This window comes from Pseudonaja textilis, chromosome 7 (genome assembly GCF_049901715.1).
Source record: "Pseudonaja textilis isolate UNSWEBS1 chromosome 7, rPseTex1.2, whole genome shotgun sequence".
NCBI classification, from domain to species: Eukaryota; Metazoa; Chordata; class Lepidosauria; order Squamata; family Elapidae; genus Pseudonaja; species Pseudonaja textilis.
In genome coordinates this window covers 18,889,490-18,917,320 of record NC_141996.1, presented here as the reverse complement: position 1 = coordinate 18,917,320, position 27,831 = coordinate 18,889,490, and the positions used below count along the sequence as shown (strand labels likewise).

The following is a 27,831-nucleotide window of genomic DNA, read 5'->3' as shown; positions in this document are numbered from 1 at the left end:
TTCACACTTAGAATCATTGCAGCATCCCCATGATCAAAATTTGGACACGTGGCAACTGGCTTATATTTGATGGCTGCAGTGTCCTGGGTCTTGTGATCACCTTTTGTGACCTTCTGATGAGCAAAGTCAAGGGGGAAGCCAGATTCACTTAACAACCATGTTACTAACTGAGCAGCTACCATGATTTATTTAATAACTCTGGCAAAACAGATTGTAAAATGGGGCAAAATTCACTTAACAAATGTTTCACATAGCAACAGAAATGTTGGGCTGAATTGTGGTTGTAACTCGAGGACTACCAGTATCTCCCCTAGGCAGATCTTTGTTCACTTGTGCTATTTGAATAGTGGATTGGTAGTGTGAAACTAGAGTTTATGTGTTCCTTATTAACAGTGTATATGTTACTTGTTTTAAGAACTCCTAGACCTGTTCTTGTTGAACCTATGGAACAGTTTGATGATGAAGATGGTCTGCCTGAGAAATTAATGCAAAAAACACAACAGTATCATAAGTAAGTACCCACTTCTAAAACAGAATTTTAGAAATGAAAGAAGCAATGAAGAAATAGCATCGTAATCAAAATCATCATTAAAACAAATCTTGCAAAGTGTACGATGATAAAATTACAGTTTGAAATTACTTAAAATGGGTTGGTTGTATATTATATAGCAAACAGAAAAAGGCTTATCATGATTGAAAAATTATACTTGTATCATAAAAGCAATGAAACCAATAGGGTTTAGATCTGTTTTCTGTGTTACTAATTTTCTGAGATACCTTGCCGTTTCATAGGGAAAGGAAAGGATAGAAGCAAAATAAAGAAATAAGCAAGTTTCAGAATGTGGAAGTTATTAGCAAGAAGAAAAGCATTTTCTATGCAATCTGCTGCTCAAAAATAAAGCACACAGCAAAGTAAATTTTCTGCAACCTTCCCTGCCATGCCAGTATTTCATACAAATAGTATCAGTTGAGCCCATTGGGGATTATTTCTTTGATGTAGCAGATAGCAGGAATGGTTGATCTTCCTTTATATTTCCAGGCTTATTTGAAGAGCTCAGAAGAAAAAATGTCTATGCTGCTTCCCACCTTTTGCTTTAAATTTTACACATTACCTCAGTCTTGGTTGTTGTTTTTTTGGTTTTTTTTGTGCTTAAGTAGGCAAGCTTTAGGCTTTTGGGCACTAAATTAGCTATAGGCAACCATTATTTAAGAATCCATAAAAAAGCCTTGAAATGAATTGGAAATTTGCAGACAAATTTGCTTTTACGAAATGACAGCATTATGAAATGACAGCATTTATGAAATGACAGCATTAAGGTGAAATGTATCTTCTCTTAGGGAAAGAGAACAGCCCCCACGTTTTGCCCAACCTGGAACGTTTGAATTTGAATATGCTTCACGATGGAAAGCTCTTGATGAAATGGAAAAACAACAGCGGGAACAAGTTGATAGAAATATTAGAGAAGCTAAGGAGAAGCTAGAAGCAGAAATGGAAGCAGCTCGACATGAGCATCAGCTAATGTTGATGAGACAAGGTATTCTTCATGAATTATTGCTGTAATCATATGATCAAGAATATTGGAAATAGTCTATTTGTGTTAATGCATTTCAATATAATTCAAAATAATTTATGTATCGAGGAACTTGTGACCCATGGACTGTATATTTGAAATACAAATATCTGACCTTTGATAGTGACCTAAATCAGATAAGCTCTTTCTCAAACACATTCGGTGTGTGAGGTTTTGCTAATTTCCTGATCATAACTTGTTTTCTTTGTAGTAGAGGAATTTATAAGTGAGCTTTCTGCAAAGCCTACTTCATTCGGTTATTTGACCCAGTAAGAGAGAGCACTGGAACTGTATTAAATACAGAGCTCTTAATATATTGTGATTTTTGTATGATACAAACAAAATTGACTTACTGAACAAATAAGGAAAATCAGAATTTCCTACAGTTGACTGTAATTAAACTGCTTGTTAGTTGATGATGCAACAATTTTTTGATATTACTCTAATTCTGTCACATTACTTAAAGTTGGACATTAACATTTGAAATAATGTATGATGTATAATTAATGAAGTAGTTGCTGTGCAAAAAAATAAAATAATTTGAGTTGTAAGGAGTAGCAACTCAGATTTTTCCATCTGCAGTGTTGATTTTGATCAGAATTACTTGCTCCTTGAGGTTATTATTTTTTTAAAAAAAATTGTCCCATCAGTTTTAAATTGACTATTTACTATGTTAGAGATAACAATTACAGTCTTTACACACCTGTCTTCACATTTTTGTCTCTTGGCTGAGAAAGTTCAGATACATTGCGTTTCACTTAAAGGTAGAATTTGGTTTAGCTTTCAATAGTTTCTGCACCTTGGTGTAGCATTCTGGGTCCCAGAAAATATGTCCGAAAACTTAGAAAAAGGCTTCAACTTAAGATTTATATGTTCTATAATTAAAAATCCATTCTTTCTAGTTCTTTAAATTGTTCTTACTGATACCTGTTGAAGAGTTAAAGTTATTTATGCTATTTTCTGATGTTTATGCTTATTTTGGTAAGGACATGTATACCACTATGGGTAATTCTCCACTTATAGCCACAATTGAGCCCAAATTTCTGTTGTTAATTGAGACATTTGTTAAAAGAATTTTGCTCAGCTTTTAAGTGAATCACTGCAGTTGATAAATTAATAACCTCCTTGTTTGGTGAATCTGGTTTCCCCATTTATTTTATTGTCAGAAGGTCACAGAAGTGATTATATGACCTTGAAACACAGCAATGTTCATAAATATGAACACACTTGCCAAGCATCTGAATTTTGATCACATGCTCATGGAGATGCTCCAAAGGTTGTAACTGAAAAACAGTCATAAGTCACTTTTTTCAGTGCCATTTAACTTTGTTAAATGAACTGTTGTAACTTGAGGACTACCTTTATTTGTGACAGAACAATAATTGCTATAGTTGTTTCAATTTTTTCCAGATCTTATGAGGCGTCAGGAAGAACTGAGACGTTTAGAAGAACTTCGAAACCAAGAGCTACAGAAAAGAAAGCAGATACAATTAAGGTATTCCATAGATTTTTAAATACTGGATTTTGCAGCTCAACATGTAATTTTTTAAACTTCACAGTTTTAACATTGCCTCTGAATTCTTCTATGAAAAACTTCAGAGGATAATATCTCCATTTTCAATTTACTAAATGAATTGATGCTGTGGTACCAATGAAAACTTTCTTATTGAATTTTTGGGTAAGAAAGGCAGGTTAAACGATGAGATTTTAAGGATATGTTTTTACATAAGAGATGGTATATTGGAAGAAGAGATAACTTGTATTTTAAGAGAAGGTAATAAGTTACTGAAATTGTTTCTTTATGCTTGTCATAAAGAAGGAAGTAATTTGTTTATATATTGCTTTGCTATATTTTTTCGTTTATATCTTTTCTTTCCTTCACCTAGTTTTTCTTTTCCTTTTATTTTTTAGTTCATAAATTTTTATTATTGCAGTGATAATTATACACACCCACACCTTTTTTATGTTCATTTTAATATGAAGTCACAAATCTGTTAGGTGGACTTAAAATTAAGTAGAAATATTGATAAATTAATAAATAGTGATAATTCTACTTACAGTATTCTAGAATACTAGAATAAGTTTTTTATTGCACTTATTGTGAAACTCATCAAGGAAATGGAGACACTATATAGGATCTTTAAGATATGTATTAAAGATCACTTAAGTCTATTCCTGATGTAGGACATGTCAGACTATAGTGAAAAAAACAACTGAAAAATAACTACTAAGGCTGAACATGATGTGTGGCATTGTAAGAAGAAAGTATTTTTGGATTAAAATATGCAGCAAGAACTTTAGGAAATCATATTTTATATGTAATGGCTAGGCATGAAGAAGAGCATAGGAGACGTGAAGAAGAGATGCTGCGTCAGAGAGAACAGGAGGAACTGAGGAGACAGCAAGAAGGTTTCAAGCCGAATTTCATGGATGCTGTAAGTAGAGCTCTTTATACTAATTGATGTGATGTGGAGAAAGGAGTTCTGTTATTCCCGATTGTTAAATTTGAGAATTTGTCATGGCAGTTTTTGATTTTTTTTACACAGTCATTTGCATATTATTTGTTTCAATGTGTTAGTAACATAAGATACTACAACAATGGTATTATACATATGACTTAAATTAATGTAGATGGTCTCATTTGTACAATGATGCCATTGTTTAAATGATTTACATCATTCTGGAAATTTACTCCATACATGCAGTGTCCATTATATCAGTTTTTGCTAAATTTAAATTTTAGTGTAGTTATGTTTGAAGACATTCTACAAAACAAACACACCTGGATTTCCTATTTGTATGAAATAACAGTAAAAAATGAACAAAGCCAAACTTTTATCTTCTCCATTTTTCTCTATTGATTATGGTGGATTGAATGCCCTTTCTCTACCGTAGGGGAAAAAACCCTTCATGTAATTCCAATTTCCAATGGCTAAGATGGGCATTCTGTGGTGGGACATATAGATAGTCTTTGATCTAGGACCACAACTGGGACCAGAATTTCCATTGCTAATCAAGATGGCTGTTATGTGAGTTGTGCCTTATTTTACAACCTTTTTTGCCACATTTTTAAGGAAATCACTGCAATTCTTAAGCGATTCATGCAGTCGTTACGCAAATCTGAGTTCTCCAGTTGACTTTGGAGAATCTGTTGGGAAGGCCACAAATGTACTCACATGACCCAGGATGCTGCAATCTTCATAAAGACATGCTGTTTGCAAAGTACTTAAATTTTGATCACATGATTGGAGATACTGCAAAGGTTGTAAGTGCAAGGACTGATTGTAAGTTGCTTTTTTAGTGCCATTGTAACTTTGAATGGTCACTAGACATATGATTATAAGTTGAGGACTACTTGTACCCCAGCAGTTCAGAGTAGGAAAAGAAATGTATAATTAACAGGATGGAACCACCTGTTCAAGAATCTGCCTGCTTAAAATATTTCTGGCTGACATTCTTCAAGTGTATTCAAAAGAAAATACATGCCAGGTGACCAATGATTCCAGCAGCCATCTACTTGAAATAACACCTATCAGGAATGTCTTGATAAATGTTTAATGAAAACCTGATATGTAAGAGATTCATCAGAATCAGGTGTGGTGCCCAAAAAGGTGATCTTTGTATTGTGGGTGTTTTTGCAGAAAAATTCCTTAGATAAATTTATAGAAGATATATATATATATGGGAAGTTTATTGCTCCACCAAATTCTGTTCAGAATAATGGAAATAGCAAGTACTAGGGTACAGGCTGTAATTGAGACGACTGGAGAAACATTGAGGAAATTTGTTTAAGGGAAAACCTTTCATCTTGCACCAGCCATACAAAGATTCAAAGTCAGCTCATAACTGTACATTATGAATCCAAGTGAAATAAATGGTTTCTTAAAATTCTGACTCTAGGCTGTGGTGGTCTCTCCCACACTAGGCACCTCTGATACTTGACTGCTAGGTTCCTTTGTACTTGACTGTTTCAAAACTTGCTGAATTTGATACTTGATGCATTTTAATATGAAAATGTTGTCCTGGTACTCGTCGTTTGTTTGGTACTTGATGCACTGCAATAGGAAGAGGGGGATGGCTACAGAGAGCAGACAGGATATCACCCATGCCAGAAAGGTTGCTGCAAAAGGATGCAGGGGACAGTCTCCAAGGGCGGATAGGAAGTTGGCCATGCTGGGAAGGTTTCTGACATAGGAAAAGGGACAGACAGTCTTTCCCAGCTGAAACAAAGGGCCACATGGTAAGTCATGTAGTTTGTTTGGTATTCATCGTTTTTAATACTCGTCGCACCTCTTGGAACCAATTAACGAGTACCAGACACCACTGTATAATCAATATTAGCTATGTGACTGCTTAACCTCTAGGAATTATATTGAACATTGCTCAGATGCATACATAGCTGTGCAGCCACAGTAGCTGTGCAAATAGTTATGGGATATTTTTTGTATAATCGGTGGAGTCTATTAGAACTACAGTCTGGCCATCTACGTAATCAGCATATCAATTGTTTATGCTCTGAGAGGAACATTGATAAAAACAATAAATTTGAATTTTGGTTCAAAAATGAAATGAAATGTTTAAAAGGAACGTAGCATGCAGAATCTGTTTCACCTACAAAAACTTTATTAATTACAGATGCTTACAAACTATGATACAAAACTGCATTGTAGAGAATGGGGTTTGAAGAAGAGAGGAGAGCTGGAAAAAAGTCTTCTGGCAGACTTGTACAATTTTTCCTTTTATCTTTTATCAGCCATGTTCTGCAGCATTCTGTCATGTGTCACCTCAGCTGTCCTTTAGTTGATCTCATATTGCTGGTTAGATGTGATTTGCTATGTTAACTTTATCTCTGGGGATTGTTCCCTGGTCTTTGGTTTCAGAGTTCTACGTGGGGTTACCCTTGAAGGGCATCTGGAAGCTTCAGCTGGTGCAAAATATGGCTGCATGGATAGTTATATGTGCCTCTAGGATGGCGCACATTACATCTCTGTGAGCTTCATTGGTTGCCAGTTTGCTTCTGGGTGCCACTCAGGGTATTGTTTTTGACTTTTAAAGCCCTGTATGGCATGGGACCAGGTTATTTGGGGGACTGTCTCGTCCCAGTTACATCTTCCCATTGCATCTAGCGGAATAGGCATAATCTAGGTCCTTTCTCTTAAGGACTTCTATCTGATGGGACCCAAGAGTCATGACATTTCTGCTATAGCCTTTACTCTCTAGAACAGCATTCCTTCTAAGGTAAGGTTAGCTCCATCTCTGTCAGCCTTCTGAAAAAGCCTTGAAAAATGTGGTTCCTCCATCAACTCTGGGGATTCTACAGTGAGCCTTAAAAGTGAATGAGGCTAAATGATGGTTGTCCTCCCAGTATCTTGTTTTTTTCCCCTTTTATGTTTTTATTTTTTATTTTTGTTACTTAGTTCTGATGTTTTTTATATTGTGATATTGTCTTAATTGTTATTTTGCTTGTAAGCTAAGCAGGCTCACTTTTATGCAAAATGGGCAGCTATATAAAAGGGCTGGCTAAATAAATTAATTCCATAAATGATTATAGAAATCATTCTTCCAACTACCCAGTCAATTAAATCAGTTCCATGTACTAACTTTAGTTTCATATTTTTTCAATCTAAAGCTTGTCTATTTTGTATGGTCATGTGTCAAATTGCAGCTACTTGTTTTGATAATATTTGCCTTGTCATTTGAAACTTCCAAGATAAAACTGTAAAACTGTTTTTTTCCTACTTCTTGAATTGTTCATGCTATTACATATAGCAAAAAGTTTTTTTAAGTTATTCTTCCTTAACTTCATGCATTAGTAACTGGAGTTTGTATCTCTTAGGCAGGGAAAATACTACCAATATAATAACTCTTTCTACATCATTTGTCAATAATTAATGTGTCTTCATTCCTCATAAAAATTATCCTACTAGACCAATGAACTTGTTTCCTTTTTTTAGCTTAGCTTAGTTTGCATGTATTAGTTCGTACTAATGTAGAATCATTACATTATAAGCAATACATTTTTTTACAATGGTTCATATACATATTCAGAGACATACTCTGCATTACTTGCCATATGTTTGTTTTGGCTGTTGTCATAGCAAAGGTCACAACATGTCTATATTATATGACTGAGAACTCATATCTGAAGACAAATATTTTATTGTAAACAATAGTTTGTGAAAACATACTGAAAAGCAACTTCATTTTTGTTTTTATTCTATTAATATTCTATGCATTCCAAAATAAAAAATATATAGCTGATAGAAATATATTGGGTTTGGCAAACAACAGTTCTACAGAATTATTTTGGGTTTGGTAAACAAAATATTCCCCTCACTATAATGAGAACCCAAAATAGATAGCAACAGATATGTGGTAGTACCAATAAAATTGTGGTGATAGTTGATAGTAATGGTATACTGAAACTGTAGCTGCAAAGAAACTTTTACTGATGTTAATATCACTCTCTTTAATTTTGGTATAGTGAAGTTAGATTAAGATGTCTGAATGGGGGAGGGGCCTTCCAACAGCAACCTTGCACACTCCTTTTATTTTTTCCCAGCCACTTCCCATCAGGTACCAGGTTAAATGTTACCTTTGTTGATCTGTAGCTGAATCAAATGTGACCTGCAGTCTGCCAGTTAACTGTCATGGTAGATGGATGGTTAGATAGGTATTAAATACAAAAAACTAAGAAAAAGAATACAAAAATTATAAAAATGAGGAAAAGCTGAAAAAAAGAAAAATATACTAAATTAAAGATGTATATTTGAAGATACACAGATAAAAGTGCTTAGTGCACACACAGGCACAAAAATAAATTAAAGCCATGATTCATTACAGTTATCCATGACCATGGAATATTCAGAGCCATATTTTTGCTGTTCTATTTCTAAAGTCTTTTGACTACATTTTTGATCAAGAAATCAACTCCCATATGATAAACTTCAAAAGAGTTTAAGCCTCTGAAAATATTAAAAGCTAAAAATTGAATTAATACAGATAATTGTTTCTTACTAAAATGTAACAATATATTTAAATAAGAAATTAATAACACTACCTCTATAACATAAGCGCAATTAGGTCCTTTCTATAATACTTTTTGTTGAAAAGAATATAATGTAAATATTTAATGATATTTTTGTTTTTCAACATATTTTTTCTTTAAGTAATACATATAAGCAAAAAAAAGATACACATACATACATATGTTGAAGATTTGAAAAAACAGACATAGTAAAGCAGCAAAAAAAAAAAAAAAAAGATAAAAAGAGCATTCTGGTAGCCCCTCTTTCTCCCATCTTTTTTCTTCCTAACCAATAATTGCTATTTGATTTTTTTTCTTGGACATTATTGCTTATTTCTGTTTAATTATTAATTATTTTAATAATAATTTTTAATTTTTTTTCTTCAGAAAACTTAGTCTAAGTGGGGTAGCTTGTTTTGCTGTTTCCGTTGTTTTGTTGATTTTCCACATCTTTAGTTGCTGATATCTGGCTTCCTATTTCAGAGTTGACTTCAGCTTGCTTAGTCTAGTACAGGGGTGTCAAACTCGCAGCCTGCAGGCAGGATGCGTCACGTGCTGGTTCTGCCCCTGCTGCCGCTGGGTTTAGCAAAGAGAAGAATAGTCCTGATTCGTCACGTGATGACAACCTGATGACGCAAGTTTGACACCCCTGGGTCTAGTACATATACACTTATCTAGGACCAAGATTCATACATTCTGCTCCATTTCTCCCAGTATTTTAGTTCTTGTAAGAATAACCTACTTTGCATTTATCTGTTACTTAAGAAAACATGACATTGTATTCTTAAATGTTTATTTCTGGAGAGAGCTGAACCTGGAACTCCTTCAAATAGATAGGTCATGTCTGTGAAGAAAAATATTAGCATTAAGGAAACAGAAGGGAAGTGTAGTAGCCATAACTGGGCTGCTATCAGATCTAGGAAACATGCTTTATCTGTGTTGTTTTCTGACTGTAAGTCTTGCACTATACGTCTTGACACTGAAAATCACCTGTTGTGATCTGAATTGGATTGGAGACGCATACAACTTTTCAACTTTGGGTGAGGAGAAACATGTGATTTGGAAGTACTTCAGAGAAGATTGAGCCTGAGAAAATATATGACATTCTGTGGGACTTTTGAATTGAAGTCGCAGAAAAAGTTGAAGATGATTTCTTGGTCATGAAATTGAAACTGTGAAGGTTATCATGGGCCTTTGAACTCTTTTTGGAGTCATATGATTTGTTTTCAAGTATTATACGAATTATTAAACCAGTTTTTGTATAGTTCGTTTGCTTCTGGTAAAATATTGTATTTTTTTTTCCTGTGAGGAATTGATTATAGATGTTAAGACTGATTCCAAAACACACGAGAGAGATTGACAGATTCTCTTCTGACTTAACATGAATGTTAGAATGACCCCATCAATCTGTGTCTCATCAACTTCTGCCTTACCACCTACTTTTACTAGACGGACAAATAAATATACATTGCATCAGAGAAACACCCATAGAATCACCACTCTCGGGACTCATAGCAGAGACTATAATGCAACATGTAAAATTATAGAACTCCGAAGAAGGCGGAACCTCCTCGCTGATGGACCGTAGATTGCGATTCTCTGCGGCTATGGTCCCTGCTCTTTCGTTGGAGAGCCCTGATCATTACACTTAGGGGCTGAAGCTGTCTTGGAGGGGGGGGTGGAGTAAGGGGAAGCCGCAAGCCAGGTTGAGGGGAGCCGCATTTCCCCCAGGCTTGGTCTTTTCCCTCCCCTCCCGAAGATGACTGCAGCGGTGGTTTAAAATGGCCACCCCGAAGAGGAAGACTCGGCTGGATTAAAATTTGTGCAGGAGGGAAGAACGAGGTGGATAACATCTGAACTGGCACAACTGGGCAATACAACTAAACAAAAGTACCTCGGGATTAAGGTAACATGGAATTTTTAAGAAAAGAAAAGTGAGTGGCGAAATTACAAAGGGACAGGAAAAAAAATAAGAAAATAGTTTTGACAGCTATGCGGGGCTTCGAACCGGAAAAGGAAGAAGCTGGAACTAAAGATTTAACAAAATTGGACTAAAATATTTTGGCAATAAACAGGCATAAAATAAAGCTGGAGTTAAGATTGTCAAAAAATAATAATAATAAAGTTTACAAATTGGAGACTGGACTGTGCTGGAATATTGAGGTTCGAAAAAACCTTAAATAAAAAAATATGGGAAAAAGGTGAAGACTTTGTATAATGGAGAGTGTGCCACCTTTTGACAAAAACTTGAACTCAAACAAAAGGGAAAGCATCCTGTTTCTGAATGAACTTGTGTGGATGTAACATTAAAGAAATATTGAAACAAAGTAAGAATCTTAGAAAGTGAAAGCAGAACCAGAATAAAGAAAAAAGCAAGGAAAGACTGACTGGGATTGATTGATGTTTTTGGTATAGACCCTGGGCTGGAATAGTTGAGAAATTTAGAAAATTGAAAGAAGAAAGAAGGAAAGTAAAAGGTTTTTTTTTGTGTGTGGACTTTAATGATCATAAAATATAAGAGTGTGTAATGATGATATCTCTTCGGGAATTAAAAATGGAACTTAAAAATATGACAGAATTACTATAGGAAAGAGGTGAATCACTTTGCTCTGTTAGAAAAAATGGAAATGGCGATTGAAGAACAAGAAGAAAGCTTCAGAGGAGGAGGAGTTGATTCAAGGAGAAGACATTTTAAATTGACAACACAAAGAACACTACAAAGACATGGGGAAAGAAGGAAGGTTAAAAAGTTGAAATTTAAGAAGGCAATCAAAAGGGGGAATACCTGTGAAGTCAGGAAAGGCAGAAAGACCCAGCAGAAAAGGGGGAAGGAAGATATTAAGACAGAGAGGGATATAAACTGGAATGAGAAAAGATATGGGGAAAAGAGGGGGAGGAGAAGCAGTAAGAAACAGGTGCATGAAATAAAGAAATACAGAAATAGTAAAACGTTGAAAATAAATTGTTTTTTTCAGGGGATTCTGCAGGGTGACAAGGGGTAATAAGAATATTTCTACAATTAAAAATATTTAGAAAATAGGGTAATATAGATACTGATAACTCTTATTAAAAATTAAAGGGGGAAAATATGCTGTGGAATCCAAATGAAAAGATGTAGATTATTATTGTAACTTCTTAAAAATAATGGTCTATTGGGATAAAGGTATATTTTAATCATTGAGGTGTCAAACTCAAAGCAGTAAAAGGGGGGAAACCTATACTTATTTTTTTTCCTTTAGTGTTAAAATTTGTATTAATCTAGAATTTATAAAAAGAATGTGTAATGGAAAGGGAATATGACAGACTAAAGAACCAACTAAATTAATAAGTTAATATAGACTATTAAAAGCAAGGAGAGACATTGGTAACCATCATCATCATCATTAATATTATTATTATACAAACACATATTGTTTATCTTTATTTTTAAAATAAATATTAAAGAATTATATTTGAAATAATTGAAATGAAACAAAAATATGTTTCAATTGAGATTAATGAAAGAGGTTAGAATTAATGTGTTTGTTTTTCTCCTTACTGAAAATTTGGAATGGAAAAGGTAATAATAGAATTAAATATGCATATATGAATGCATAATTGCTGTCATATTTGTATGTAAAGGTGATGACCCAGAAATATGTTGTCCACTAAAAAGATTTTTGTTTTTAATATGAAAAACTGAATAAAATTTGTTTAAAAATAATTACAGAACTCCCAAAATATGTATCCAGTGTGACACCATTATAATAAAAGGAACAAATAGAAAAGATACATAAAACAATAAAATAAAATTCACAGGAGATAAAGAAAACAGCACACTATCCTGAATATCCTCATCAGTAGAAGAAATGATGGCAAATTAGAAGCACAAGCATATTGAAAAGCAACACTAACAAAGTGTTCCATTACCAAAGCAAAAATAAGGTTGTGGTGTAAGAACATTCAGTCAAGTACACAACACAACAGAACAACAAAAAGAGGGAACAGAACACCTGTGCAACATCTTCAAATGAGTACCCATGCCACTATCAGGAAGCATCTGACTAGTCAATCCACTATAGCAGATCCAAACCAAGCTATGAAAGGCTAACATCAAAAACACACTAAAGTATCAACAGGTTATTTTAATCACACACCACTGTTGCACACAAACTGACTAAAGTCTTCCAAAACATCTTAACTAAACCAAAAAAACAAAGAAATCCAAGAAGAAAAATATGAGTCATCTACAACATATAATGTAAAGACTATAACAGCCAATTTGTAAGACAGATAAGTAGAAGACTAGAAGAGCACCAACTGAATGAACACCAACTAGCAGTCACAAGACATAATGAAAACTCCTTAATCTCACAGCACATGGGCAAACTCAAACATCATTTCAATTGGGAAATTATGGAGCCTTGGCTGCAGTATGTTTTCTTTCTGTGTCCTTTCACTATTGAAGGGATACAGACTTATCCTCAACAGCATGTACCTGTATTCAACAGTGAATGGACACAGGGCAGAAAACATCCTGCAGCCAAGAAGGCTGCACACCCCTTTGAACTACTTGGGTGACCCTGAGGACCCAGATAAACCTCCAAGTGGCCTCAACAGTTCTCTAAAATAATGCAACTAACCAGCTGTCTGCAAGAAATATAAATCCATTCATTCTCACCAGTCAGAACTGAAGAAGCTTCTTGGATGAGAAATGAAACATCTTCAAAGAAAAACAAAGTTCAGTTGCCCCTTGAAAAAGCACCTTTGGGACAACTATGATCTGGATGACTAAGAACCTCCATAGAAATTAGTATAGAGAAAAATCAGTGTCTTTAAGTAAGGGACTGAGATCAAATATTTGAATCCAAATATTAGAAAAATCTTTTGAGTTGTCTGTTGAAGAAGCTGGATCTCAGATGAATACTATACAGCAGTTCTAGGCAGGATTGGAACTGGATGGTGACTTTTTCTTATTCTGGGTGCTAAAATTCAGATTCCGCCTACTGAAGCAAGGGGGGTAATCCATTGTATCATGCTCTTCATATTTGGAAAAATAAGTGTGTTTATACAGTTGTACAATATTTAACTAACTCAAAAAAGCATATACAAATGTAAGAAGAAATAAATTGGATAAAATAGTAGTTAATTTAAATTAGGACGCTGATAGTCACAATTTAATAATAACAGGGAGCAGGCCAGCCTGGTTAAGTAAAAAAAAAAAAAGCACCTAGTGAGTGCCCCAGTCAAATTGAAGAGTATTCATGTTTTGGTTATTTGGATCAGAGTAAATGTACAATGTATTATAAAATTACTGTCTGTATGCTTGATGAGGGAATAAAGAGGATGATGTTCAGCAATACTGGATAAAAAGAAATGTGGTGGAGGGAAAGTCTTTTAATGGAGGAGGAGAGGGAAACTCTGATTTCAGTTAGATGTATCAATGTTTATCATCGGATACTTTGTCAGGTTGTACTTTGTTGTACTGCATCTTTTATTTCTGATGAAGTCTAAACTTCTGTTAGGTCATTATGGTTATTATGCATTTTGATCTAATGGTATTAAAATGCACTTAGCTTATTTTAATCTATAGTTGTGGTAGGGTTTGTAATGGCATGAATATCTTCAGCAGTTACTAAAAGCAGAATCTTTTTTAAAGTGTGTATATTTATGCATGCTTGCAGTTAATAATATACCTCTTCATTGGATTTATACTTTTTAGTCCATTGAGCATATTAGTAGCAGATATTAGTAGATAATTCTTATTTATCGTACAGAATTATTCTAACATTTGAAAAAAAAAAATGATAAAATTTTGTAGCATCTCAATATTTTTAGTTTAAAAATGTGTCTTTTGCAAAAATGTCTTCCCTTCATTGCCCTTGATGCCTTGATGTTAATACTCTGTTCTGGAAATTTCTGCTTCTGGAAAGATCAAAATGTGCTGCTATTTGTATTTTATACAAATGATATTTCTCTGCTGGGCTTGAGTAATACTTTTGTTACATAGAATTGCAGAAGTGGTATTAAGAATATGATTTTATTTATTTTAAAACATAAACTATAGAGAAAAGTCATTTTTCATTATTAATCAGATAATAAAGTTTCTCATTCAGATAAAGTACAGGAAAATGACTTGGAGAAATTGTTTTATGTTTTAATTCAAAATTTTAAAAAACTTTTCAAATATTAAGTCATCAGTAAGAAGTGGGATGGTTTTTATAAGATAACAGTTATGGTTTCTTTTTATTAGAGGTAATTCAGATCTTGTACAGGTTATTTTAAGCTTGGGATCATTTCAGTCTGCGTAGTTCAGTAAATGAATTGAAAAACCATCTTGTTTGTACTTTATGATAGTTTTAAAGCAAAGTCTTGTAACCATGTCACCAAATGTAACATTTGTGGTCTTTCTGTCATAAGGGCTAAAGTGTACACATTCATAGTAAAGTTATTTGTGTCTTTTTTTAATTTGGTGACTATTAACTTGATCATTTTGGCAGACCAAATCCAAATTGATCCTTTTACAGTGATACAAAAAGTGATTGTTAGTAACATAGGATTCTTCCTGACATAAAGACTAAAAAAATATTAACACCGAAGTTATTTTATGTCTACAGTATTGTTTAACTTGCTTTGGTATATTGTGTGACATTTTATATTGTGTTTACCCTTGAGAGCCTGGCAGCCAACAGCAAAAAAAAAAAAGTTTTTTATAGGTCATTTGAAAACAGTAAACATAAAGCAAGTTAAAAAAAGTCTTGATTGTTGATTGCCAACTTTTTTTAGGATTGAAAATTTAGTAATCATCTCACATGGCCACCACATATGAAAATGTCAATTTAGTTATGTTACAATCACTCTAGCAGATTACACGTAGTGTTGATACCATTTTTGGATTAACATTAACTTGTATTCTCTATTACAGATAATTTTTACTAAATATTTTTGCCTGAGAGGATGAATGCAATGTATTGATATTCCTGGCTTAGGCTTTTGCCCAAAGGATTCTTAACCAAATTGGTAGGGTTAGAATTGTGTATCTGTCCGTCTGTCCCATCCATCCAAGGCTTAGACTTGGACTTAACCATTACACCAAACTGGGTCTCTTTGTGAATAATAAAAGCTACTAATTGTGTTTGCTCTCCATTAAAGTAAAAAGTGGAGCTTTTCAAAATTTGTCTTATGAATTTAATGGAAATAGAAATTAATTATGCAACTAGTTATGTAATGAGATTTAATTTTGGTGAATCTGAAATCTGCTAATAGACTATTGTGAGTTATATTTTTAACTGTATACCAAGAAAGGATTTTTCCCTGGTATAAAAATCAGTAGAGATCCACTTTCTGCATAACCTTTCAAGACTATGTTACCCTACTATAATAAAGGGGATTCCAGGATCCCTGTCTTGCCTGCTCTTCTTCTCAGGGTTGACAATAACTTGTATTCAGGATGCTCACAGATACTGGACAGAACAACAGCAACAAGTATGCCCTTGACTGAAATGATTTATTCATTTTAAAATCAATGAAGTAAGTTGTCACTTTTCTCCATTGCTCCTTAGTAGTTGTTTATGACACAGCAAACCAGTGATTCATGGAATCAGAACTGGAAGGGATCGTAGAGGTCCTCTGGTTCAGTTCCTCATCAGTTCAGACCAACTAGGGCAGTGATGGTGAACCTTTTTGGCACTGAGAGTGCGCACATACCCAAAATGCAACTTGCCCACATCCCGCACATGCATTCACATCCTGCATGCAGATGCCCCTGCGCATGTGTGCTAGAGGCTCAAAGACCAGGTGCCTGGGAGGTGCATGTGCGCATGCGTGGTGAAGCTGAGCTGGGAAGATGGCATGTGCGCCACAGAAAGGGTTCTGCGTGCCATAAGTTCACCACCACGGAACTAGGGCACCTCTGACAATAACAATCCAGTCCCTTGAAGACTTTTAGTGAAAGTCATTGTATTGCAGGGTGTTCTATAGGTGAACAGCCTGTATAGTTAGGAAGTTGGAGGAGTCGCTTGTGAGATGGGCACCTAAATAAATTCGATAAAATAAGTTCTTCCTGAGTTCTAAGTTTAACCATCTCCTTTGTACTTTTAACCCATTTGTTTGGTTATGGGGCAATAGAGAATAAGTCCATTGCTCTTCTGTTTTTAGAACCATTCAGATATTTAAAATTTCACCAACCACGTATTCCTTTCAGTTTATTGATCAAGCCTGTGTCAATCTCTCTGAATCTTCTGAAAAGCCTGCTATTAATCTGCTCAAATTTTTAACTGAGTGGACTCATTAGTGTATTGCTGTTCAACCCTAACAATACTATCGTTTATCCCTTATTTCAAAGCTTTATTGAGAATATTGTGAGATATGTTGTCAAACACTTTGCCAAAATCTTGATAAACTATGCACAAAGTGTTCCTCTGATTTAAATTAGTAGTTCTATGAAAAGAATCATATAAGGCGAGTCTTGCACTAATTGCAAGAAACCCATGCTAGCTTTTGTAAATTGTGGCAGGTCTATTAAAGTGCTCGTAAATATACAGATTGATCATCTTGAAGACTTGCCCAGGTATGTACGCTTTTAGGTCAGTAGTTTTCCTGGATTCTTGAGTGCTTTTACAGGAAGTCCTCAACTTTTACAACCATAACTGAGGCCAGAATTAAGTGACCAGTCATAAGATTACTACCTGTAATTTACATTTGACAGCTTTCAGAGGAGTTGACCATTGTAGCACCGTTCTTGCCAAGGGAATTAAGAAATATCAAAAGTGCAGTGCAGAAAGTGAGCTCAGGGGATAGATAATTAAACAGGTGCTACTTAATGTAAACTAGGAAAGGCAATGTATACTTTGAGTTGCTGAAATGTAACTTATTCCTTACTATTGACTTGTTCTTATAGGAATTTTAATTTAGCAAAATCTGAAAAGCTTACTATTAATCCAGTTTAACTGCCATTGCAGTTTAAATGGCAAAAGAAACTTGAAGTACTACATTATGAAATTATGAATTCATTCCATTATAAAACTAATAGTAACTGGCTTCCATATCCATTTTTATGACTTCCACACTATGAAGCACTTTATGGATAGATAGATTTTTATTCTATTTAGCAATGCTAGATTATTACATTCTTTTTCAGGACCAGCATTTTGGGATTAAATATTATTGCTGTTTAAAGATTTTTTTTAAAAAAAAATAGATGGCACAAACCATAACACAAAACTTAACTTACATTATCTTTAAAATTGTGTTTTGTGCAAAATACTTAGTGATAATTTACAACTTTATTTCTGGAAAATGTAACACATTAGGAAACAATTTTTTCTTACAAGGTCTCATACTTTATGATGTAAGTTTATTCCTTAGTCATGTTTTTAGTTCACTGTAAGATATTGGTGGATATAGACCTAAGATTAATTTAGGTTTTACACACGAGCTATATATAATATGTGATTATTATATTTCTATGAAAACATTACCTAATAACTTGCAGACCATATATAGTGCTGTGAATTTTACAACTTTCAGAACGCTGACCGTGATTTGCCAGCAAATGATGCCTTATTTTTCTGCACTTTTGTTGGAAATAAAGATGAAAATAAATGTACTAAGTTGCCTAAGAGCATAATAAAAGGAAAAAAATCCCTGTGATCCCTCTGTAGCCACATATCATTTTTACTCCCTTTGCAGCATTGTAGATTAATTTCTACAAGAATAAAATGAAAGCCTGACCACAAAATAGTTTTCAGTAATATTAGATCTATTCATTGTTTTGAGAAGGTATAGACATGCACACCATGTCAGTATCCACTAAGGGTAATAATTTTCTTCTCCTGGGCTCATGCATTAACTAACTGGGAAATACCAGTATATGCTTGAGTTAATGTGTAACATACTTTGTTACATACATACAACATGCATACAACATACATACAACATACAAGGAGTAACATACTTTGGAGAGGGTATGGGCTGCATGTTACATGTTTTGAAGTGTCAGATTAGTCACATAAGACTTGGTATTGTGAGAACAGTTTGTATTTATTTTTATCTTCTTTGTATTTTGAATGGAATTGCAATATTTAGGGAATTTTTGATTATTACAGTTTGAAACCTTGTATAGATGCAACTTTTTTTAAACAAAAATACGTATCTCAGTAACTTGAATTATTCCTTCCATATTTCATGCTTAAATTTAAAGGGAAACCTCATTCATAGATACATTTCCCCCTCAATGGGATTGTAATAATTGGAATGTATTTTATTTATTGTATTTATATTCTGCTGCCATCCAAATAGTTGGCAGTCCAAAACGTGGACACTACCCCTATGGGAATAACCCTAGGGTGATGATGATCCTGATACAAATACACATTGCCACTTATATAAGTTTGTAGTTATACCAGTATCGTTCTGTCTTTTAACTTTTTCATTTGTGTGGTGTATAATCTGAGCACTATTGACTGAATGCTTATTAGGTTTGATAATATATTTTAATGGTTATACAATATAAAAGGAATGAAAAAGCAATACTGTTTATTTTATACAATACACATATTATGTACCAGTCTAATCCAGGCGGGACCAAAGCAGCAACGGGTCAGCCCGGGCTCGCCTTCCTCTCGGCCACCAGCAAGCCAGGCAAATGGGGTGGGGTGGGGAAACTGAATTGCGCCCTGCAAGGGCCCCACCTCCAGCACTCCTCTGCTACCCCCTTGCCTCTTAGCGCCCCCCTGGTACCCCCCTGCCTCTTAGCGCCTCCCTAAGTCATCCCACTGCCCCCCAGGGGGCGGTACCACCCACTTTAGGAATCACTGCTATAGGGTTTTGTTATTCATGTTTTCTTAGATATTGTATTACCATACGTTTTCATATTGTTCAGCATTCAGGATATTACATCTCTCATACAAGCATATATGGATAGACCTCATTTAGCAATGACAATTGGGTCATCAATCAAGATGGTTGTTACTAAGTGAAGTCATAACTGTGCTTACAGTTTGATTTCAGTTTACCTTTGTTTTATAGATCTGTGAAGGTCATAAATGCAAAGATGAATTGCTGAGTTATGAGTTATAATACCGGTGTATATTTTTTGAATATATTACAAACAAATTTGAACAGAAATGGCATCCAAATAACAAATAAAAATGCAGTGTGTACGAAGGAAACTCCTAATTGTTTTTCTGTAACTCAATACTTTGTTTATAAAATTAACAGATGCTGTTGAAATGTTATTAACCTAGAATTTATATATATATCCTCGACTTAAGTGATATATTTTTTAAAGATTCTGCTAAAGCGATGTAAGAAAAAGAACAACATGGTTTATTTAATTGCTTAGTATTTTTCAAAATAAGGGCAAATCCGGTGATTGAATGTAGTGGTGGATTCTGCTGCCTTCTGAAGATTTAATTTGTACAGGTAAGCAAAGGTAATAATAATGAGTTTGCTAGTAAATCCTTAAATTGTCTATGAAATAAACATTTTGTTTATTGTTAAGTAGAAATATACATGCATACTTAATACATTTTGGGAAAGAACTAAAGAAATATATACTGTGCTTCATTATTTTGCAAGTTTTTTGTCATCTCAAAATTATTAATCTTTTAAAAGGAATGTGAAATAAGATACCACATCAACTGTATATTAAAAAATAATTTTTAGTGGCAAAAATTATTTCAGTATTTGTTTAAGAAAGGTATAAATCACTGGAACTATATAAAAGAGATTCAAACTATAACATATCTATCATGCAGTGAAACAAGATATGATTTGTGTACTTTAGATAACAATTTTTTATCTGCCTCACTTATTTGTATATCCTTGAATGTAAGTGAACTTATTTGCTGTGCAGTCCCCCTTTGAATTTTTCTTCTTGTGTTTAGATCTGAGATTAATAAACCAGACAATTTAGTGAAGTCTGATAAATTTTTTACATAAATGATAGTTTCTGAAATTTTGAATCTTAATGCTATTTCTAACAGCATAAGTAGAATAAAATACAAATCTTAATGGTTGCCAGCTAACCATGCCTTCTCAACTGTAATTTGAAGATAATAAGCTTTACAATACGGGATTGATGTAGAATTACTGAGACAATGCCTGAAGCATTTAAATGCTTAGTAAATGATACTTTTACTTGCTATTGATATAATTTTTAACATTATTTTGAAGATTGCAAAATTTCATGTCAGTTTAAATTTTTTGCCATCGCATGATTTTATACGATGCCTGAATGGATTGCTAATTGTTCAGCTCAGAACATGAATTTTAATCAATTTTATATGCTGCATACCACTATCACCACCTTCTAGTAAAAATATCTCTGTAAACTTTGGAAAAGATGATATTTAGATTGATTTCTATATTGGAATCTTTACATGAGTTTAAATATTAGAATATTCGTATGAGTTTAAGCATTTGCTGGTTGGGCTTCGTTGGTGACTAGTATTTCTACATTTTGCTGGGTAATTTTGTCATAGAAATTCTATTTATTTAACAATATTTTTTATTGCATTTGTTAAAATAGAAAATCATAGATAAAATAAAATTCGAAGCACCTTCTCTTGTCGGTCATTTAATTTCTTTACTCATATTTCTAGTTCATATTTGTACTCTAATTTTCATATGTAGTTCTATTGTCCTGAGAAGTTAGTATGGTTTTCCTTTTTAACAGAAAAAAATACTTTTAAGTATTATTATTAATATATATTTGACTAAGTATTAATTGAAAGGGGTTAGAAAATCCTATAATATCGATATATTTGACAGCATGACAATTGTATTATGAATACTTGTTTTGCTAATTACTGATTATGATATTTTTATGAGCAGAGTCCAGCAAGACCCTGTGGGACTTTTAGTTATGTGAATCAGTCCTCTGTTATTTCTCAAACATGCGCTATTTAATTTTTTTTGTTTTTTAAAGAAATAGTTCATCTCTTGATATTTAATAATTCTTGTTATAGTGGAGTTTATGCAGTGTGTTTTAGTGCAACATTTGCCATGAATCTCATGAATACTTTTAAATTTAATTGTAAATAATGGTACTATTATTGACTGTCTTAATTATATGATAATTTTAATATTTTGGTAGTATATGAATTATAGATATATTTATTTTACATTAGGAAATTTGTAGAATATATTGACTCTTACTTTTTTGTAGTTACTCAATTGTAGAATATCTTGCCTCTTACTTTTGTATTGAATACATTGTATACATTAATATATACATTATATAGATGATTTTAGCTTATTCTGGGAAGAAAATAATGCCAAATAAGTAAATGCTTAAAGCTTTACAGGCTGTAGTTTTTAATTAATCCTGTTCTAATTTCTTCAGGTTATCAATCAGTGGAATTATCTGAAACTTCACATGTGTTCCATCACCAATAATACATATCCTGTCAGCATTTTTACTTAACAGAGAATGGCAATGTTGTTTTCTTTTCTTTGATAAAAATTAAAATTATGAATTTTGATAATACTATGCATCTTACTAAGTTTTTAACAATTAGAGTTAGATAAATACTTGCTAATGTTTATTTTTTATTTTAAGGGATACCTTAATAGTTGCGCACTTTTTATCTATTTACAGAATCTAATTGAGCCCAATTGGAAATACTTATTTCATGCCCATATGGTAATTTTAAAAACAAATCCAGTAATTCAATTGCCTACAATTACTCCACTCATCTACAAATAAATTATTTAAAAAGAAAAAAGCTTGACTTTCCAGTTTTGCTGAATTTTTACTGTCTCTGTATGCTGTCGTGTAGCATAGGCTACAGTTTGAAGACTATGTATCACCAGGCATTTGTTGCTATTAAAGCATAATTTAAAATTAATACATGTATTTTATATTACATAAAGAATAATTTACATTTTTAAATTCTAAGACAAGTGTGATTAATACCAGTATTATAATGCTACAGAATATTTCATAGCATATTTTCATAATTAAATCTCAGAAATGTATTAAATATGGCACAAATGCAACCAGTTGTAAATACTGCCATCTGTTTTGACTCTTCCTAGAGCCAGTTAGTATACTTGAGGCTGATCTCTCGGTGGTTATCTAGGTATTGTTTTGTGTCTTCTCTATTAAAGATCAGAATTTTGAAAAAGAATAAAGTATAAATTTCTATTAATGGACGTAATGGTATTTTTTTATTTCATGAAATTACAAGTGTTATTTCATAAAATGGTTGGCCTAAAAATGAGAATGTTAAAATAATAAGTGGTAGGTTGACGATGCAAATTATGTTTACTTTCAGAGAGAACAGGAAATGAGAATGGGTGATATGGGTCCTCGTGGAGCATTAAACATGGGAGGTAGGGATCTGAAGCAAAAGGCTTTTGTTCTTGAAAATTTCTTTGAGACTGTACATGTTACTTCTGTGGACCTTGCAGATAATCTTGGCCAAAATTTTAATTTGCTATAAACTGGACTCAATTTTTTTTCTTTCAAACATAATTTTTGATTTCACAAAATTAAAAGTAATAGGAAAAACTACCAGTATCAACCGAGAAGCATGAATTTGTATTTCTTGTAAATCTTTCTAAAGTTGTATCTTAGAAAATGTAAAATTAAAATACTTCGTAGTACAAGTAAAAGTTTGATTTAATTAATTTCTTGAGAATTTATTATTTACTTCTTGAGAATTTATAACAGGGTGTTGAATATGTTATTTTTAATTTGAGACTTGTGTTTTTGTTTATGGGAATGATGGGAGCAAACTATAATGAAGCATTTTAGCTTGTAAAATATCAGCTCTTTGTCTTTCAGAACTTTATTTTATTGCATTATAACCATGTATATTTGTGTAATAGTAGCCAAGCATCATGCAAAGTTACTACTTAGTCTTCAAAATCACACTAGTGAATATTTTTACAATATGCCAAAGTTGAGGTATTGATCTCTCTTAGTTTAAAGTTGTGAGTAAAACACTCATCTCATGCTAGCATTTCTTTAACAACAGCTAATTTGTATATCTAATGCTGATTGTTTTGGTATTTCTCATTGTGGCATTTTGGGCCATCTGGTATAATAATATTTATGTGTACCTGACTAAGATTAGTCTTAGTTTTATTTGGGTAGCTTCCTCAAGAAGTGTGATATACAGGCATCTCTAATAATATTTGGATTAAGTTTATTATCCAGGGCTATTTCATTTTGATTTCAGATTTTGAGCTTAAACTGTTTTTTGATGCCTTTATAGATAACTGATATGAGGAAAAGGAGAGGGAAATGTTTTCATAAATTTTAAAACCATGTACAATCTGGGTTTTCATTTTCTGGGGAGCTGTTGCTTTGGGTATAAACCTCTGTGGCAAATGTATTATCTAAAAGCAAGTTCCACTTTTAAGGTTCCATCTTTTTTAAATGAGTCTAAAGTTCAGAAAATACTTTCAGACGGACTTTGTCTCTTTAAATGGTTAATCCTCCCCAGTTTTGCCCAATCCTATGTGTTTTCATTTGGGTCTACTGTTACAAGAATAAAGAAAAATTTAACTGTTGAAAAAATATCTTAAAATATTAATTATATTTTAGCAGTATTTAAACCATGAGTAAAATAAAAGGGAGCTATGCAGATTGGCTCTTACGCTGCGGTGAACTTATCTGTATTAAGAATCACAGGAAGATGGTATTGAGAAAGCTCTCTTACTGTAGATATTGGGCATTACAAAACTTGCCACCATTATTGTCCACCTAGAATTAAAATGAAGACAATTAAAAACTACTGCTTCTGTATGTGTGCTGTTAGTGATTTATTTCATGAGAATTATTTTTCACTAAAGTCAGTACATATATAATATGATCACAATGTTGCTAGATATTTTTTCTTTGTCAATATACATTTTATAAAGAAGCCTCTAATTCAGTGAATTTAGCCTAGCATTTGGATAGGAGGCCAGCAGTAAATCACAAGACTTCCGACTAGATAGGGAGATTGGGGAAAAAAACCCAGAAAAGACAGTTGCAAATCACTTTAATATTGTCAAGAAAATAATATGATTGTGGTCCTTACAATAATCAAGCGTAAGTAGACTCAAAAGAGCCTTTATCTTTACCTTGTATAATTTAAAAAGTGTTATTCTACTGTTATTGCAAGCTATACAAAATAATCTTTAACACAACTTATGATTTTCTCCAAATAAGTAGTTTTTTGCATTTTCCACTTATTAATACTTAGATTTTCTACATTCATTGTCATAAACATAAAATTATTGTTTAATTAACCTTGTATAATATGATAAGCAAACACTGTTTGGGGGGAGGAAATTGTTGCACACAAAAGAACTGGTGCCACTTCGAAAGTTAATACCATTATCTTCAAGAATTAATAGGAATTAGCTTATTGAAAAATACTTGAAATTGAGAATGTTACACTTTATTTGGAGTGGTATTGTTCAATAATAATTGCTTAATGCCAAAAAATTCAAGTAAATGTACAGTCTCAAAGAATAACAGCTTTTTTTTCCAAATGTTTCTACTATTATAATTTGTAATTCTTTAAAATGCAGTTAGGACAGCTCTAAGTGTAGACTGTTTTACATAGATGCCTTTAGCCCAGCACCTGCTGGAAACCAAGGTCCTCCTCCACCTCCAATGATGAGTATGAATATGAACAACAGAGGGACAATGCCTGGCCCTGCAATGGGGCCAGGTCCTTCGTTGGGGCCAGAAGGAGCGACAAACATTGGAACCCCAATGATGCCAGATAATGGAACTGTGGTAATGTATCATAAACATTTACTTTTTTCCTACAACATAGCAAATCTATCTAAAACAAGGATAACTTCACACTGTAACCATGAGTGTTATTAAAAATAATTTAACTATTACATTAAATGTATATGGAGATTCTCAGTCATCCAGGTCGTAGTTGTCCCAAAGGTACTTTTTCAAGAGGCAACTGGATTTCAGAGCTGAAGAAGCTTCTTGGATGAGAAGTGAAATGTTTTCAAAGAAAAACACCAAAGTCCAGCTGCTTCTTGAAAAAAAGCACCTTTGGGGCAAAAATTAAATTAGTTGCTAAATATGGCATCAATATTGCTCCTGTTACTCATATTACATAACATGTTGTGTACTTCTTTTAATATAAATAAAAATAATGGACAAAAAAGTTTTATAAGTTCTTTGGGCTATTGCAAGTTACCATATTTAAAGGAGCATGAGTACATGCAGTTCAATGCAATTCCCCCTCCTCCCAAAAATGATTATGTCTCAAAGCTTCTATGGAAAAGACATTTAAGATTTAGTTTTTATTTTATACTGCAGACATGGATTACCAATAAGCATGTTTTATTGTTGGTGTATTGAAATGATCCATGGTGTGAAGCTATCTTTAAAATATTTTTAAAGCAAATTTAATTGATTAACAGATTTTTATCAGAGTGAGTTTATAACCACAAAGCTTTTTGTAAAACCTGACTATTTTTAATAGTTTCTCCAGAAAGCTAGATCTGATTCGGTTAAGGGAAAGTGAAGGATATTAACTAATATTTATACAGTATTTAATATATTTAACTTCTTGGTTGTATTATTATAGCATTTCTTGCTATAGCATTTCTTGGAGTTCCAAGAAGTGGAATTGGGGAAGTAAAATTCATTCAGTGTTTTCAACACTAAATCTATTGTAATAAAACAAGAATTTTAAAAAAAAAACTAGTTATAGCTGCAGGTTTCATATGTATGTATTGCATATGTAATATGGGAGTATGTATATGTGTATTATTTTCCATAAGAACATCATGCTGTTCTTTAAAAGAATAATCAATTGTTGTATGTCATTTGCTGAGGAAATTGCTTTTCATAAAGTGATCTGGCATACCTAGTTTCTAGGTTCAGCATGCTCTGTCCATATTACTGAACCACGTGATGAGTCCATTTCTCTACCTTTTAAGGGAGGAAAATAATGAACAGTATTATGATGCAACTAATAAAGAGAAAATAATGGTTAAGAAGGCGCACTAATCTTTGTCAGTAAAAGAACTGGAAACCATTTTTAAAATTACATGATTTACACCATTTTCAGAAGAGCTGAATTTGTTTTTCAAAATCACTTCAGCCTAGTATGTTTGGATTATTTCTTACATTATTACATATATAATTCAATATCTATAGAGTTCTTATATTATTGAAGGAAAAAGTAGACATAGCTAAATATTTAAATTTGCTTAATTATCATTAAAAATGTATCTGCTTCTTTTGTAATAAATTGGATAATAATAATACCCAACCTCACATCAGAGAACTTTTCTTGTATGGTTTCTTCTTCAGTATCCTCTCATCTACTCTGGTAATACTGCAATTGATCAGAGCAGATTTGCAGGGAGTGTAATGGGCTCTAGGAAGAGGATACAATCTTTTATACCAGTTAATCTACACAGCAGTTGACCCAGAAAATGAGATAATTACTGCTGGTTTTTATAAATAATTTTTAGCATTAACAATATAGCAGTATTCATATCAATGACTTAGTTTCTGCATTACATTCATTTCAAGAATCAGAATTTGTTCTCTGAAAATCTGCTGCTGCTGGCTTTGGACTTTTAGAAACAGTGTGCAATGCAGGAGAAATAAAAATTCCAGAAAATATAACTCCTTGTGTAAACCAAAGACATTTCCATTCATACTTTTAATCCAATTGGATCATAAAGTTGGAGTTGGCCAGGTAGGCTATTAAGTCATTTTAGGGATCTTAATTAAATGTTCTCTTAGTGAGGTATTTAACATTCATATTAATTTATATAACTTTAAACAATACATAACACTATAATGAATTAGCATTTTTCAAGATTATGAAATAATCTCATTTCTTTAGTTTCAAAAGAGAATATGATAATTTTTCTACAATTTTGAAGTAGAATGCCCTTAATCGATTCAGTTACAACTTACATTTTAAAGACGTTAAATATAAATTTGGCTTTAAATGTTGATGTGAATTACATGAAATCTATCTTTCTATCTGTCTATCACCTGTCTATATCTATGGTACACTTTTAGCAATTTTGAACCTAGATTCCTGTTACATTTAGCCTCTCTTAAAAAGTTTAGGTACCTTCTAAAATGTACTTTTAATTTCATTTCTTTATTTATTCCTACTTTTGATATAGTTTATACATATTTAACATACTTAATATTTATGTATACTTAGATTTTGTACAGAAGATTCAGAATATAAAATACCCATTCATTAGAATTAGACCTCTTAGAATGGTTACATTTTGCCTACTTATTCT

General features: G+C 32.8%; 1 protein-coding gene across 4 annotated transcripts in view; it reads left to right on the top strand.

Annotated features, from left to right (window-relative positions):
- The window catches only part of PSPC1 (paraspeckle component 1), a 60,972-nt gene that overhangs the window by 6,007 nt on the left and 27,134 nt on the right, over positions 1 to 27,831 (top strand). For 3 of the 4 annotated variants that reach the window (XM_087937134.1, XM_087937133.1, XM_026708891.2), the window contains exons 3-8: positions 416 to 511; positions 1,339 to 1,535; positions 2,982 to 3,066; positions 3,901 to 4,006; positions 22,860 to 22,917; positions 25,146 to 25,321. In XM_087937134.1, the coding sequence (XP_087793260.1) occupies positions 416 to 511; positions 1,339 to 1,535; positions 2,982 to 3,066; positions 3,901 to 4,006; positions 22,860 to 22,917; positions 25,146 to 25,321 (718 nt within the window). Of the gene's footprint in view, positions 1 to 415; positions 512 to 1,338; positions 1,536 to 2,981; positions 3,067 to 3,900; positions 4,007 to 22,859; positions 22,918 to 25,145; positions 25,322 to 27,094; positions 27,264 to 27,831 lie in introns of all 4 variants that reach the window. The other variant, XM_087937135.1, reaches the window with a different exon arrangement.